At 34.3% G+C, this 15,020-nt stretch overlaps 1 protein-coding gene and 1 long non-coding RNA gene across 2 annotated transcripts; both read right to left on the bottom strand.

The window, feature by feature from the left end:
• Window positions 1-2,186: 2,186 nt before the first annotated feature.
• On the bottom strand, window positions 2,187-3,721 carry LOC137744660 (uncharacterized). Its single transcript, XR_011069614.1, has 4 exons — window positions 3,506-3,721; window positions 2,724-2,786; window positions 2,425-2,614; window positions 2,187-2,323 (listed from the first exon to the last, which is right to left on the bottom strand). It is a non-coding gene; the product is annotated as an uncharacterized lncRNA (long non-coding RNA).
• A 4,346-nt stretch (window positions 3,722-8,067) lies between these two features.
• LOC137744414 (uncharacterized) lies at window positions 8,068-9,195 on the bottom strand. The gene has a single exon (XM_068484231.1). It carries the CDS (start codon window positions 9,193-9,195, stop codon window positions 8,068-8,070), a length of 1,128 nt encoding a protein of 375 aa, XP_068340332.1.
• Between the last annotated feature and the right edge of the window lie 5,825 nt (window positions 9,196-15,020).

Here is a 15,020-nt window from a genome sequence, read left to right as displayed (position 1 = left end):
TATAAATACAAGTTATTGCCCCAGCTTTCAGGGGGAAAAAAAAAAGACAGAAAAAATAGAGAGAAATAGAGGTGTCCTGCAGCCTTGGGAGGAGAGGAGGAGCCAAATCTGCCATTGCTGGAGCTTTTCTAGGTTCTTTTTATCCTTAGTTTTAGTTTCAATGTTTAAATTAGATTGTTTTTATTTAGTTATGACGAACATGTGTAACTAAATTTCTTTTTAGCTAGAGGTGAATTCGAATCCATGAACATATGTTTTATAAAAATTGATTACATCCAATTATTGTTTCATAAAACATGAATGCGATTTACTTATCTATTTTATTAAGAACTTGTTCTTGTGTGTTGATTAAGGGTGCACACTTAGTTTGCATGCAAGGATTTGATGCTAGAATATAAGGGAATTTCACATAATCGTTATGAACTTATATTTACAAGTAGTAAAGGTCACTAGTCATGATTGTATTAAGTAAATTCCTGGCAGGAGTATCATGCAGCTCATAGTTACGAATGTCTTGTCAATGCTTATGATTTTCATAGAACTTAATGATCTTTGATATGTATCTCTATCATGCTATTCATATAGGGAACTTGATAAGAATAATTTGATTGCATCGCTGAGTCCAATTCAATGAAATTAGGAAAATCTGAGAGTTAATTAGTGTTGTTCATGATTAATTTGGGGCATTGTCATTCATGATTTATAGGAATAATAATTGGAAATCGATTTGTATGCATATGTTTTATGTGTGGAGAAGAATCCTTTAGCTAGGCTTTCACCCAATTTTCGTACCAAACTTAATTTGTTTCTTCAATTTACTTGTTTTAAGTCAGAATTCGTCCAAAAAACCTCCCCCTTCATTGTTTTGTTGTTAGTTTAACTTAGTTTTCAGTTTTATAAGTTTAGCTTGTGTTGATTAGCATCCCTTCTAATCCCCGGAGTAGAACGATCCCTACTTGCTCATATTACGATTGCATAATTTATAGGGTTTAATTTGTGTGTTAGTTTCTACCACATCATCATCATATTCACCCTGTTCCAAATGAGAGGTACTGGGCGAATGGCCCTTATAACGCCGTTCATCCCCCACCCTTAAGGAAACCTCGCGGGTGGCCCACAAAAAATAGGAGAAAAGAGGCAGAGAACGTAAGAATGGAGGAAAGAGAAAGAGATCTTGTGCATTATCATTTAAAATTTGTGGTACATTGTGTCATAATAGAAAAAAGGTGCCCAAAAGGAAATCTTGAATCAATGCAAAGAGGAGGAGCGGAAGTAGATGGATAACGAGAAGAGCAAGCTGAGGAGTCGATGCACCAAAGAGAACTGGTGACACTAGGAAAGGAGGTCAAAATCTATTTTTCATATTTACTGGATACCACAATGTGATTTTTTGTTTTTTGTTTTTTTTTTTTTTGTTTTTAGTTTTTACATATGAATTCATTCTTCATAATTTCGTTTGATTTTGGTGTTTCTGTTGATAGTTTCAAATGAGGGAATTCAAATTAATGGCACTCATCCAGCAAGCCAAGAAATTGGAAGTCAAGCTTCTGAACGAAGTCAAGAGATTAGAATTTGACTTTTAGTTTACAACCAGAAATTTGTACCCGCGCGATGCTGCGGGATTTAAAATCATATGAAATATTTTATAGGTTCAATTTTCACAATGTTTGAGTGAAAAACAGAGAATTATGAACGGCAAATGAGTAATAAGTCATTGAACCCAATCAGCGAACTTTATTTAAATAGAATCAAATGAGTAATAGGTCATTAAACCCTCACTTCACCATTCTAATTTTTTACATATCTGTCGGTGTATATATGAGGGTAGTCATTCAACCCGCACTTTTTTCTTTTTTTAGAGTTCTGCATACTAATTGGAGGAAACCAAGGAATTCGAAGCTTTTCCATACGTCGGCTTATATTTTGAGGGAATTTAATGTGTTCTTGGAAATTGGTAAAAGTGAATGTGGAGGAATAGGGGAAGAGTCCATTGTCTGTCAAGCTCTTCCCTTTGAATTGCTGTAAAAGAAACTCTGACATCCACCATTCCACCATTCCTCCTATTCAAATTGAAAAAATTTAAATTAAAAACTTTAAGAATAAACTTGACAGAAAATGACTATATAGTTCAATAAATTTGGAATCTTTGTTATTTTCCTGAAGAATAAAAGGTGGAAACTTTACCTGAGGAAATGAAAGCCAAGCTGTGATGATAGCAAGGCAGATGGTGCTAGAAATGTTATGGAGGGACAGAATCAGAACTGATAGGATTGAATAAATCAGTCGGAAAACTCAAGATGTGATCAACCTGTTTGTTGCCAACCTGCATCCACAGAAAAACCATACAAAAAAATCGCTAATTAGATTCGATAGCATACCACAATGTCATGGTACAAAGTTATCTGTAATCACGAAATTAGTCACCTGAAATCTGCCGGACAACTCATCAGGAAACCCAACTTTTTCTGGGTTTAAATTTTCTCCCAATCCGAAACGGATTCATCTAAAACACAAAGTCGAACGGGCTAATCCCTTCACTGGACTGTGATTTAACAGAGGTTCATAATCTCTCCAACAGTGCGTCAGCAGTGCTACTTGTTTCCTAGGTTCTGAACTGGGAAATCCCCAAATGGGCAAATCCAAAATTTATCATTAAAACCAAAATTATAGTAAGAAAATAATAATTATAATAGCTTGTACAAACATGAGTTTTTGAAATTTACCTGCCTTAACTTGTGCACACTTTACATGCAGAGACCCTTATGTTTTTTTGGTGGTTTAAAAGCCTACAAATCACGGGAGGTTGTCCATTCTGTTACAAAGATGCAGAACCAAAATATATATTTTATTAATTTTCGAGAGCATAAATGGACATATTAAATTGTATGTAAAGAATGTATAGCAAAATATCAATATAGCAAAAGAAATCTTGACACAACTCTACCACAATAATAAGAAATTTCAAATAGAAAAAATCTACCAACTATCATACGGATGATTTTTAAAATGAATAAAAGACTACCCTATTATGGAGAGCTTATAACCTTCATTTGTTTACTGTTGTTGATGAGTTGCAAAACACAACCAAACAAAAGAAAGGTCATGTCTGATAAGATGGTTTCATTTATAATTATTTCTATTTCTACATAAATACTAATAAATTAAGCTCCCAATGATCTACATAAACATTTGCAGGGTGCTCTTTTCCATCAACGGAAATGACTGAAATAGCTTTTCCCCATGTCTTAATGACATCAGTTATGTGTGGAACCACCTAAATCGACTCAAATCAAAGAAGAAAGGCAGTCATCAATGTTCAAGCAAGTGAAGCAAAAAAGAAAAGGTAGGACATATGAACATTGTGATTTTGTACCATGACCTGGACAGTCTTGCCAACATAAGGGCACATGACAAAAATGAATGAACTCAATTGCAATACGCTAAATGTTTAAGGTATTGGATAACCAAATTATCTGAAGTTCAAGATATTGGATTAGCTACATACATATTTGGAGACAAAACCAATAGATCTAGGCCTGTATAACTTGCAGTGAATAATGTTATCAATTGTTCCAGCAGTGTCACCAATCTTAAAAGCTCCAGCTTGAATTCCTCCAACAGTAGCAGGGCCAATGACAACTTGCAAAAGATACGATAATTAAAGTTAGTATAGCTAGTTCATTTTCATAGGTTAGTGAAATTAAGATGACTTTGCATCAATGGTGTATCCTTGTTGTTTGCCCGTGCATATGCGATCAATTGCTTAGTGTCTAACTTAGGTACACCTTCAGTAATAATTGCCACAACTCTAATGGTTGGTTGCATAAAAGCAGCCATGGAAGAAGTGGGAGCATTGCAGATATATCAACATACATTCATCGTTAGGTACAACTATAGAAGTTTCGCACTCCTGAAGACTACTCATAGAATAATCATTGACTTTTTGTATGAAGCAAAGTTGATTAAGACATCAGCAGTAGGATGTGCAGTGCATGATGCTTCAATAGTTATCAACCCAAAGGTCAGACAATCTTGAAACAACAGATCAAGAATGGTAATCTGACTATGAACATGATTTGAATACATTGGATATGGAAAATTAAGATCAACCAAGCATACATGCATATACATAACTATACAAAAGGTAGTTTGTAGCCACAAAAGTCAAAATTTAGGAAGAGGATGAGAGAATGGCGACTTACTTTGAGTGCACTGATATGGCAATTTCCTCTTAACGGAAAAATAGCTTCTGAAATCCCTCATAACCGGGGTTAATGATTCCAACAAATTGATGGTGTCTCCCTCCCTATTACAAACCTCGGTTATTACATTTACATCATTTTCAAAAACTAAAAACTATAAGCAAGATCAAGTTTGAAGTCAAAATTAGGAAATGATACACACTGCAAAGGAAGTCAAAATTGAGTTAGAAGCACCTGATATATCTTGCCAGCGATAATGTTGTTATCCCTAGTAAGAGTTACATCTAGGAAGCGTTCATTGTTGCTAGGGTCCAAATCAACCTACAATTACGATTAGAGTTTAAACAAACTCAGCATCGCTTAAACTTTAAAGATAAGACTAACACTCAACATGATACCAAGATAGAATGCAAAAATAAATTAAAGATATGATTAAAATTATTTGTTCTAATCGAACATATTTTCTAGTTTTCTTATCCAATTATGCAATTGCAGTTCCTAAAACAAATAATAATTAAAAAATAATTTGCAGAAAGAAAATAGAAAATTCAAACTCGATAACAATCTACCTTAAGAAACCCCATGACCGAGTAACAGCAACAACAACATTGAGACATAATTTGGTGAATATATATGGCAGACAAATTTAACAACTCTAGTATTGTTAACAAAGCTTCAACCAATACAACGGAAATCAAATCAATATATACCTGCATATCCTGAGTCTGAATTGTACACTCGTGCCCTGCAATGTCTTGGTGAGTGACTCTTGCTACGAATTGGCACGATGCTGATTGTCTTGTAAATCTGCAAGCAAAATATACATATTGTTAGGAAAAAAGTGTTTATATATCAAAATGTGTAATATGCAAGTTTTTAATTGCAGATGTATGCAAGCTACAACCTGTTGTTAAATTTTGTAGAACATCTTTGTAAACTATATTTTTTGTAAATGTATTTGGCATTTCATTGTTGTTAGTAATTAAAACTTTGAGACCCTCTCTTGATGTGACTCTAGATAATGCAACATATAATTGACCATGAGTGAAGACAGGTTGTGGTAAATAGAGTCCCACTTGTTTCAATGATTGTCCTTGACTTTTGTTAATCGTCATTGCATAACATGGTCTTATTGGAAATTGACGTCTTTTAAATACAAAAGGCCATTTGTTTTCAGTTGCTGTCAAGGTTATTCTAGGAATGAAAACTTTGTAATTAATGTTGCTGCCAGCAAGTATTCTAGCTTCAATAATTCTATCAAATAATTGAGTCACAACCAATCTTGTTCCATTACACAAACCTAAAGATTGGTTTAAATTTCGGAGCAACATAATAGGCATTCCAATCTTTAAAATTAACTTGTGTGAAGGCAAGCCATTGAAATCAAGTGTGTTGAGAAATTCTGTAGGATACATTATACTAAGAGTCTCAAAATTTCCAGAAGATGAGTATAAAGAATCAGAGCTTAAATAAATGTGTTTTTGACCAGGTAACAAATCTATTGCATAATCATTTATCTCCGCTACAATATTATTTTTTGGTGTAACAATAGCTCGCTCTCGTAAATATTCAAAACTGGCAAAATTATTTTCAAAGTCTGGATAAGTTGCTGAAAAAATAGAATGAATAGGATCAGAGTATGAATGAATGAGTAAATCATCTGGAATTTCAATCCAACATGTATCTTTGTCATTTGAATCAAGTGTATCCCTAATTTGGCCATCACCTATCTGTAAAATCCAAGATGCAAAATTAGCAAGTTTTTCCTTTTGATCATTGTTTAATCCCTTTTGTGAAAGCCTCATATTTTCCTTCAACTGAAATACTTTGAAAAAAGGCCATAAATAAGAGTTATTTAAAGAGGCATCTATTATCTCTTCTTTTGTTCCAGCAGGAATAACTGGTAAAATTTGCCTAAAGTCACCGCCTAATAAAAAAGGTTTGCCACCAAATGGAGCACTTCTATTTGAATCGTTTGAATGTGATAAAATATCAGAAAGTGACTTGTCTAATGCTTCAAAACAATGTTTATGATTCATAGGAGTTTCATCCCAAATAATAAGATCTGCTTTTTCAATTAATTTAGCAAGATGAGTCCCTTTCTTAATTTGACATGTTGAGCAATCTGTAACTATGAGAGGAATTTTAAATATGGAGTGAGCAGTTCTACCACTTGGTAAAAGTAATGAAGCTATTCCAGATGAAGCAACTGCTAAAACAATTTTACCCTCAGATCTGATTTTACTTATTATTGTATGCCATAAAAATGTTTTTCTAGTTCCTTCATGGCCATAAACAAAAAAGAGACCCGACTTTTTTTCATTCACAGTACTAATAACACAATCATAGACAAATTTTTGGGTTTCATTAAGCTGTGTTACCAAAACAGAATGTTCTCTACTTAAATCATCACAATTGTAATTTAATTCTTCCCTCAACAATTTGTTTCTAATTTCTGAAATTTTTCTTTCATCAGGCATAGGCAAATTATGATCTTTTAAAGAGCTAAATGATGCATTAAATAGTTGCTCTAATTCAAATAGAAGAGAATTTTTTTAATTCGAATTCTGGTAAATTCAGAGTTGGCATTGCAAAAGATTTTCGAAGCTCATACAAAATGTCATCACACATATATTGCCAATGACTATTAAAAAGCTGTTGAGGATTTGCTATTTCACAAAATAAAATCATTGTAACAAATAATTGCCTCAACTCGCGAGATGTTGCAATATTAACTGCATTTTCTAAAGCTTCAATCCACTCTTTGTCATCCCCTAGTAAACCCAAACATTTACACGCAGCTTGATACGATGGTTGAATAATGCCGTTCACAGTTCTAATGTCATCAAAATTGAGAACACCTTTTTGAATATTGAGAAGCATTCTTAAATAGTATAACTCACCTGATGCAGGATGCACGTAGGCAATTCTGCCTATGGATCCTCCTTTTCTTTTCCTAGGCTTCCAAATCTTATGTCGAGATTCCCATAGAAACTTTGATGGCAATTCTGCATAAGTTAATGTTCGTGCTTCAGGAAAAATTTTATTTATTTCAAACCAACTTGTCAACATTGTGTTTTCAGAAGCTTTTTGATTAACAATTGATTCAAGTGATTGATTACTATTGAAAACAATAGTTTGTTCCAAAGGAAGATGTACTGGCAATCGTTCAACAGGAGGTTCTCTCATATGAATTGGATACTCAAACAATCTCCAAACAGCTTCGTATGGAGATGTATATCTACAATTTAGATAAGCAAGTATTTCATTGTTTGAATTCTCTTCAAAAACAATTCTTGCTCGATCTGAACCTTTGTTTATGTATTTGAAAAGATATTTTATAAGCATTGATTGACAACATGACTCAACATTTATATGAGCATTGTATCTCAATAATAAATTTGAATTGTAAGGTACAACAAAACTGTTATCAATTTGCATCCCATTTTTAACCACAAATTTTGACGAATCATCACGACGCCTATACACAGGAAAAGTATTTGTTTCAAAAATTGTTTCACTTTTGTATTGCTTTGGGAAAAACTTAGAACATTTTCCCTCTCGCATGCATGGAGAATTTTGATTAAGTTGTCCGCAAGGACCATGAATCATGAATTGGTTGACAATTTCATAAAGGAGAGGATCTGAATTTTTATTTGGTATTTCAGCTGAAATGATGGAATCTATGTCATCAGCAGAGTAGCATTTGTAAGGCTTCTTTAACCAAATTAAGATGTGAGTGTGAGGCAACCCTCTTTTCTGAAACTCGATTGTACAAACATCTGTTTGCAATCAAGTTAGGAAATATATAAACCACAGTCAATTTCATTGTAAAGATTAAAAGAAAGAAATTGAGAAAAAAAAATTATTTCTTAAACTCACCTGCTTCAACTTCTCCAAAAGGTTCTCCTGATTTTATGTAGCAAATCATATCATCAAGTTTCATCTTAAAAACCCTAGAAATGATATCTAGTCTATCCTCTGACTTGTATCCAGGTTTTATATCAAATTCTCTCACAATTTCAGGCCATTTGATATTGCAAGTGAATGTTATGAACAAATCAGGATTACCAAATTGTCTACAAATAGCCATTGCATCTTGATAGTTGTTAAGCATATATCTAGGGCTTCCTGTGTATGAGCTAGGTAATATTACTTTTTTGCCTATGTTATCAGCATCATGATCACCTTTTGATACAGCGTCATAAATACCTTTATACACCTCACTTCGTAATTTTTTTTGATTTTTTCTAATGTAATCCAATCGATCATCTTCAAGTGTTGCATAAGCATCCACCAAAAATTGTTGAAAAAGTCTTCCTCCTTTTAACAATGTATCTACTTGAGACTCCCTTTCTTGAATTTGATAGGCTATAAATGCTCTCATAGTCACTCTTCCTCTTTTACATGGGCGATTGTTTGAGGGAATATTCAATTTTAAATCAGGTCTGTATCCATCTTCACCATATGGAAAAAGAATGGGATATTGTAAAGACATAAATTTTGGATTTAATTTTGTCACACGTTTTAGTTCACCATCTTTAAACTCTATGACAATATCTCTATTTGAGTCAAATTGACCAATATCACCCACTATTAAACCAGCAATTTCATCACATATAGGCTGTCCATATTGTTTATCATCATTTAATTGCCTACCCAATATAGTTATTTTCAAAGAAGGAAGAGAATTGTTTTCAAATTTATCTCTAATTGTTCGAAACACTTGAACCAATTCATTTGATTCATTGAACATGTTGATCAAACCTTTGACAATATTTTGATCAAGCTTCATATTTGTTTCCTTACAATTAACAGCATTGAGACGATTTCCAATTTCATTAGCAGTGTCATACACATATAGTTGTGCAAACCTTGGACATTCACCATCAGGGGGTAACAAAGAGCCCATTAAATGATGCACTTGACCACTAATTTTAAAAATGTAAGGGCCTGACTGATTGTTAACTGTGTGATCAACTTTAGCTCCCATTGAAGTAAATGCAAACATTGAATTATAAGCTCTAATGTTCTGTCTAAACAATAAGCTTGTTTGGCCTTTAGTTGGGTCAAGCAAATTTTCTAAAAAGTGAGGAGTAGGCATTGGACGTGGAAGCTTGACTTTTCCTTGTTGGCAACAAAGAGAATAAAGGGGCTCATTATTCTTGGACTTCTGCTTTAAAGACTCTTTTATCCAAAAAAGTGCACCACAATGGATGCACTTATAATTTTTATCTCCCAAATCCACATATTTCTGAACATTTCCTGTTGAGAAAACAGGTGAAGGGAGGGAAAAAAACAAGTCAACCTATTAGAAACAAAGTCATAAATACATAACCAACCCAAAGAAATTGCAAGTTAAAAAGTTAGTTTACCTTTTTTATTTTTCTGAAAATTGGCTTGACCTTTACTAATTTGATTCGGATTATCAAATGTATCGACATTGACAATTGTTTGAACTGTGTTTGTACTTGTTGAACACACATTGTCAACATTTTTTTGTCTTTCGTTTTCAAATTCAAAACCTGGTTTATCACAAACTTGTATGCCATTGGAAGAACCAACAATATGGTCTTCTTTTCGTCTTTTGTTCTGAGGTTCAAAGCCTGGTTTATCACAAAGTTGTATACCACTGGAAGAACCAACGATATGGCCTTCTTGTATCATTCTATTAAGTTTGGTATTTCTAGACCTTGTTAACATGGCTTGAAAAAAGTTTGAACTCCAAACAACAGATAATGGGCTGAGAACCCTAGGAAAAAAAGTCAATTATTAAATACTTGACAATATGTAATCTACAATCAACCAAAACAAACACATAGAAGTTACATTTCGAAACTATTATGCAAAAACCAACCCTAATAATGATTCAGAAAACCTTAGTTAACTATCTTTTATGATTGAAACTACACTATAAAATGTTAAATCCTTATGTAGACATGCAATCCAAAACGAAGACAAATTTGAAAGATTTGAGCCTTGCCTGACAACGGATTAAACAGAAGGCATAGAAATAAGATAAGCAATTGGATTTGCACTGTAGCAGCTACTGCTTTTTAAATTCAAATCTGGGAATAAGAAAATAGAATACATTTAAAGTCATGCAATTAAAATTGCAAACAAAGATCTAAATTCTCAAATATGCAATCCAATAAATAAGATCGTCATCACAGATTATTATAATTTAATTACCAAAAGATTATGATAAAGTTTTAAATAAATAAATTGCAACATATTTAGAAAACACTCGAAGAGAAACAATTTTAAACATTAGCTTTTATCAAATCGATCCTTGATTGATATCTTATCATCTAACTGGAAAAAAGGTTTAACAGAACATTAGGCTTACAATAGTGAACTTTCATGCCCCTTTAAAACAATGCAAAAAGATCCCTCCCTATATTTAGAAAATAATTTAGGATTTTTGTGCTTAAATTAATAACAAAATTTATTAATATAGATATTAAGGATTAATTAACTTTGGCTATCAAAAAAAAAAAAAAAAAACCCCAAAACTAAAATCATATATGGGTTGAGAATCCCTAATTTATTAGGATTAGAGACTCATTAATACAACTATGCCTCAGTAGAAAGTTGGAAAGACAGACAAAGGGTGAACTCTGACTATTGTCAATTCGGCCAACATGCAAGATTTATTAGAATTAGAGATCCATTAATACAACTATGCTTTAGTCTAGTACTTTTTTTAAAAAAAAAAATTTATTTATCATTAATAGAGAAGACTGAAAACTTCAAATTAAAAAATTAGACAAATAAATTTGAAAAGGATGAAGATTTTAGAGAGAAAGTAAGGAGAAAGAGAAATAGAGGGAGACCTTGGGTGAAGAGGTGATTGACGATTTCGTTGGGGGAGTACCTTAATGCAGTTTTTCACAATTTTTTTCAAGTCCTGTATCAACAATTAAAAAACGGATAAACACAACATGACTGAAGGACACAAATCGGAACAAAAAACAACCTAATTTCGAGACAAACCTGAGTGGCAAGCAAAAGCCCCGGTTTTTTTTTTTTTTTTTGGGTAATGGCCAAGCAACTGATATATGGGCGTGTGGCACCTGTGAGAAACGATAAGAGTACAATTTAAAAACCATTCATATGCAAGCTAATCAATTCAATCATGCTCAAACCAATATAGCCTAATACGAAAGGAAAAGTTGGAATTCAATCATGTTAAATTCATAATTTTTTAACATCCATTTCCATCATAATAACCACCACATCATCATATTATCACAACCATTAAATCAAAAGAGATATTTTAGATTAATTACTCAATTCATCTTAACCACCAAATCCAATAAAAAATCTTGATGTAATGAAGATAAAATAAAACAGGAAAATTATAATTTCTAAAGTATATATGTCTCATATAGGTCTGTTTGATAAGATTTGAAGTCAATTAGTCAAATGGCAGGCCTAGATTTCCATCAGTTGCTGAGGAAGTGGAAAATAACATGCGAACTAATTCAATGATTTTATGTTCGAGACTTTGTCGGTGCCGAAGCGAAGAACTAATGAGAGAATCAAAGTAGAGAGAGACTATGTGTAACTGAATTGAGTTCAGAGGCAAAATCCTTGAACCAACCTGGGATATCTAAATCTTAATGTTGAAGAACCCTTCGGCTCTGCATAAAAAATAAAAAAAAACATTTTTGTTATTAAATTTTTTTTTTCTCGGAAACCAAATGATGGGTTAGAAAAATCGGAAAAAAAGGCCAAATTGGGAAGCTTTGCCCGCGTCGATGGTGGTGAACACGAACACAGAAAATTAGTAAAAAAATTTCTAACCCACAAAATCATCAAGTTTTTTCTAAAGTCTAATTATATCAAATCAGAAATTTGAAGCAGATTTGAACATATAATAGGTGTAGAAAGTACCTGTGTTGATGAGGAATAGATGATGATGATGTGGGTTTTTTTCAATTGGAAAGATTTGGAGCAAAATTGCTGCTGTAATATGGGAAAGAGAGCTCTAGAAGGTTTTCAATTCGAATAGAAGCCGATCAGAAAAGAGGAAATCACGGAAAAAGCAGAGATGGAAGAGATCACGAAGCAAAGATCGAAGAAGGCGAAGCAGAGATCGAAGAGAGCAGAGATGGTAGAGAGATGGTGAAGCTGAGTGGTTAGGTTTCTCGGCTTTCTGAAGAAATCAAGAGATTTCTATCGCACAGCAGGGACAAAAACGGCATTTAACTGTATGATAAACACAAAAAGCCAAACTTAAAGAACAACTGAAGGGCAAAATGGGAAGAACACTGACGAATGAACAGTAAAAAAGACACAAAGGGAATTAACTGAAAAGTTAGGCGTTTAGTATATATATAATATAATATAATATAATATAATATAATTTGAGTATAATATGGGAAATATTATGTTTGGTTGTATATTGTTCTTAAATTTGCCATGTTAAGTTTTATTTTGAATTATTGCAATTTGTTATGAAAATATTGGATCGTTAAATGTTAGATATTGTTGAGTGTTGGATTGTTCTTAAATCTACAATGTTAAATTTCATTTTAATTGTACATTGCTTCAATGTTTGAAGCTCACTGCCATTCGAATTCAATATATCTTATTATGCTTGTCGAACTGATCGCTCAGTGGATCTCATGTGAAACTCAAAGCCGCTAGGCTATGGAGAGACCGGCCTAACTGGAATAATATGGGAAAATATTACGTTTCGGTGGTATAAGATGGGAAATATTATGTTTAGGGTGTTTGGTTACAAGTGGAATATCATATTTCTAATTGGAATATATATAAGGTTAATTTTGTCATTATAAAATTATTTTATATTGATGTTAGCATAAAACGAACAAAACCCTAATAGAATGAGTTTTGTGAAATGATTTTAAAACGTCAGGGGTATTTGTGATATGTTGAAAATCTGAGGTAATTTTGTGAAACACACAAAAAACCTCAGATGGTATTAATCCGAAGATTTAGGGTCGTGTAAAAGTTGTACATTCAAAGCTTGGTCTAGTGAATGGATTTGACCCAGTCCTAACTTTTTCTCCTTTGCCTACCATGAGATACCTCTGGTAACGATAAAAATGGTTTTGAGAATTGCGAAACCACACCCCCTCCCCCAACCTAAAAAAAAAAAAAAAGAATCCGGGAAATTGTGTATTAAATATGGCTGGTAAAATGCAATGAATACGGGGCATGATGCACCGCATTGCCCATTACAGGTTCAAAAACATGTTGGAACTTCTTGTCTTTTTCATAAGTGAGAGGCAAAAACGGGTTATGGGGTAGTTGCACCTCGCTCTATAGTGCTGGCATATCAGATTGAACTTTCTCATCAAATTCTTATGCCTATTTTGGCAACAAGTATCCTGACCAACTCTAACCAATTCTCTATGTGAAAAAGGGAACCGTCTTGTTTTCCAATCCTCCATTGCATTGGTGGTAGAGGTGGCAATGGTGGCGTATCTTCTAGATTGAGCACAGTACCTTCAGGAGGCATGACTGAGCTAAGAAGGGTTGAATTTAATGGTTCCAATGTTTTTCTACGTAACATCAAGTTCCTGGCTTGATGATTGGTAAGAATTTTGATGTTAAGGGTGTTTATTTGTTTTGTATGTATTCCTTGATTTGAATGTTTTGGAGAAAGGAAAACATGACTTGAAATTTAGAAACCACGACAAACGATACATCGTATGTACCTAGACATGGAGCAGAGAACAGAGACCTTTATGTGGTCGCGCACCGCTGCTTCTCATACTTAAGCACAACAGTTGGCAGATCCTTGCCACCACCATTGACTACCATAACTTCCATCGCAACAGCCCAAACCCAAGAGATTAGAGCTCAAACTAAGCGTCCAGGTGTCGTTGCTCAGTCTACAGCCATGCAGGCCCATGACAAGCAGGCGTTATCCCAATAAGGCAAGGGCAAGAAGCCTTGACGGCCCATTATGTAGAAGCTCAGCACATGCTGCTTAGGCCATTAGATCTAATCTAATAGGCTCGCGTAAAGCAAGCCTAGCGCGAGCCCAACTTACCCCAAGGACAAGTTTGCTGACCCACGCTTTAGCCCACTCCCTGACCTTCTTTAGCAACCCGGTTAACTCTCAAGATTGCTCGCATATCGGTTCAATAGAACTAATCAACGATCCCCATACCAAACCCAGCCTAAGCCGAATCGACCCGTTTGACCGTTAAACCAGCGACTAAATCGAGATTTTCTCTCTTTGTTTTTCAGTTGATTCGATCCATTCAAGCACAAATTTGTACTAGTTGTTCATTACACTTTTACCATTCTTGGAAACGCCTATTAACCGAGTTTTTCCACCCCAAAAAGCAATCCACACTTATCCTGGTAGGTCACAAACATGACCAACGCCTTCACGCAGCAGACCACCTTGGTGAATCAACTCCTTGAGCATATTTAGATACCTCATCAAGAGTGTATTGCGTCATGATGTGTTCAAGGAGTTGATTCACCAAGGTGGTTTGCCGCTCAAGGGCGCTGGTCATGTTTATAACCCACCAAGATAGGAATGGATCGCCATGCAGGGAGGAAGAGCTCAGTTGATAAGCATCTTTAAGAGTGGTGGAAATGTAATAACAGCAGATGTGAATTTGAGCTGGAATAGGTCAATTGAACCAAAAACAGGGTGAGAAAATCGTCGATTTAGTCGATGGTCTGATGGTCAAGCCAGTTGGTCCGGCCTGGGCTGGGTTCGGTATCGAGAGCGACGACTAGTTCAACTAAACTAGTCTACGAGTGGTCTTGAGGCGCGGCCAGGTCTCTAGAGCAAGTTGGGGCGTACGCTGGAACGCGAGTCGG

The sequence above is a fragment of the Pyrus communis genome, chromosome 9 (assembly GCF_963583255.1).
Source record: "Pyrus communis chromosome 9, drPyrComm1.1, whole genome shotgun sequence".
Taxonomy (NCBI): domain Eukaryota; kingdom Viridiplantae; phylum Streptophyta; class Magnoliopsida; order Rosales; family Rosaceae; genus Pyrus; species Pyrus communis.
This window is presented reverse-complemented; position numbering and strand designations above follow the sequence as displayed.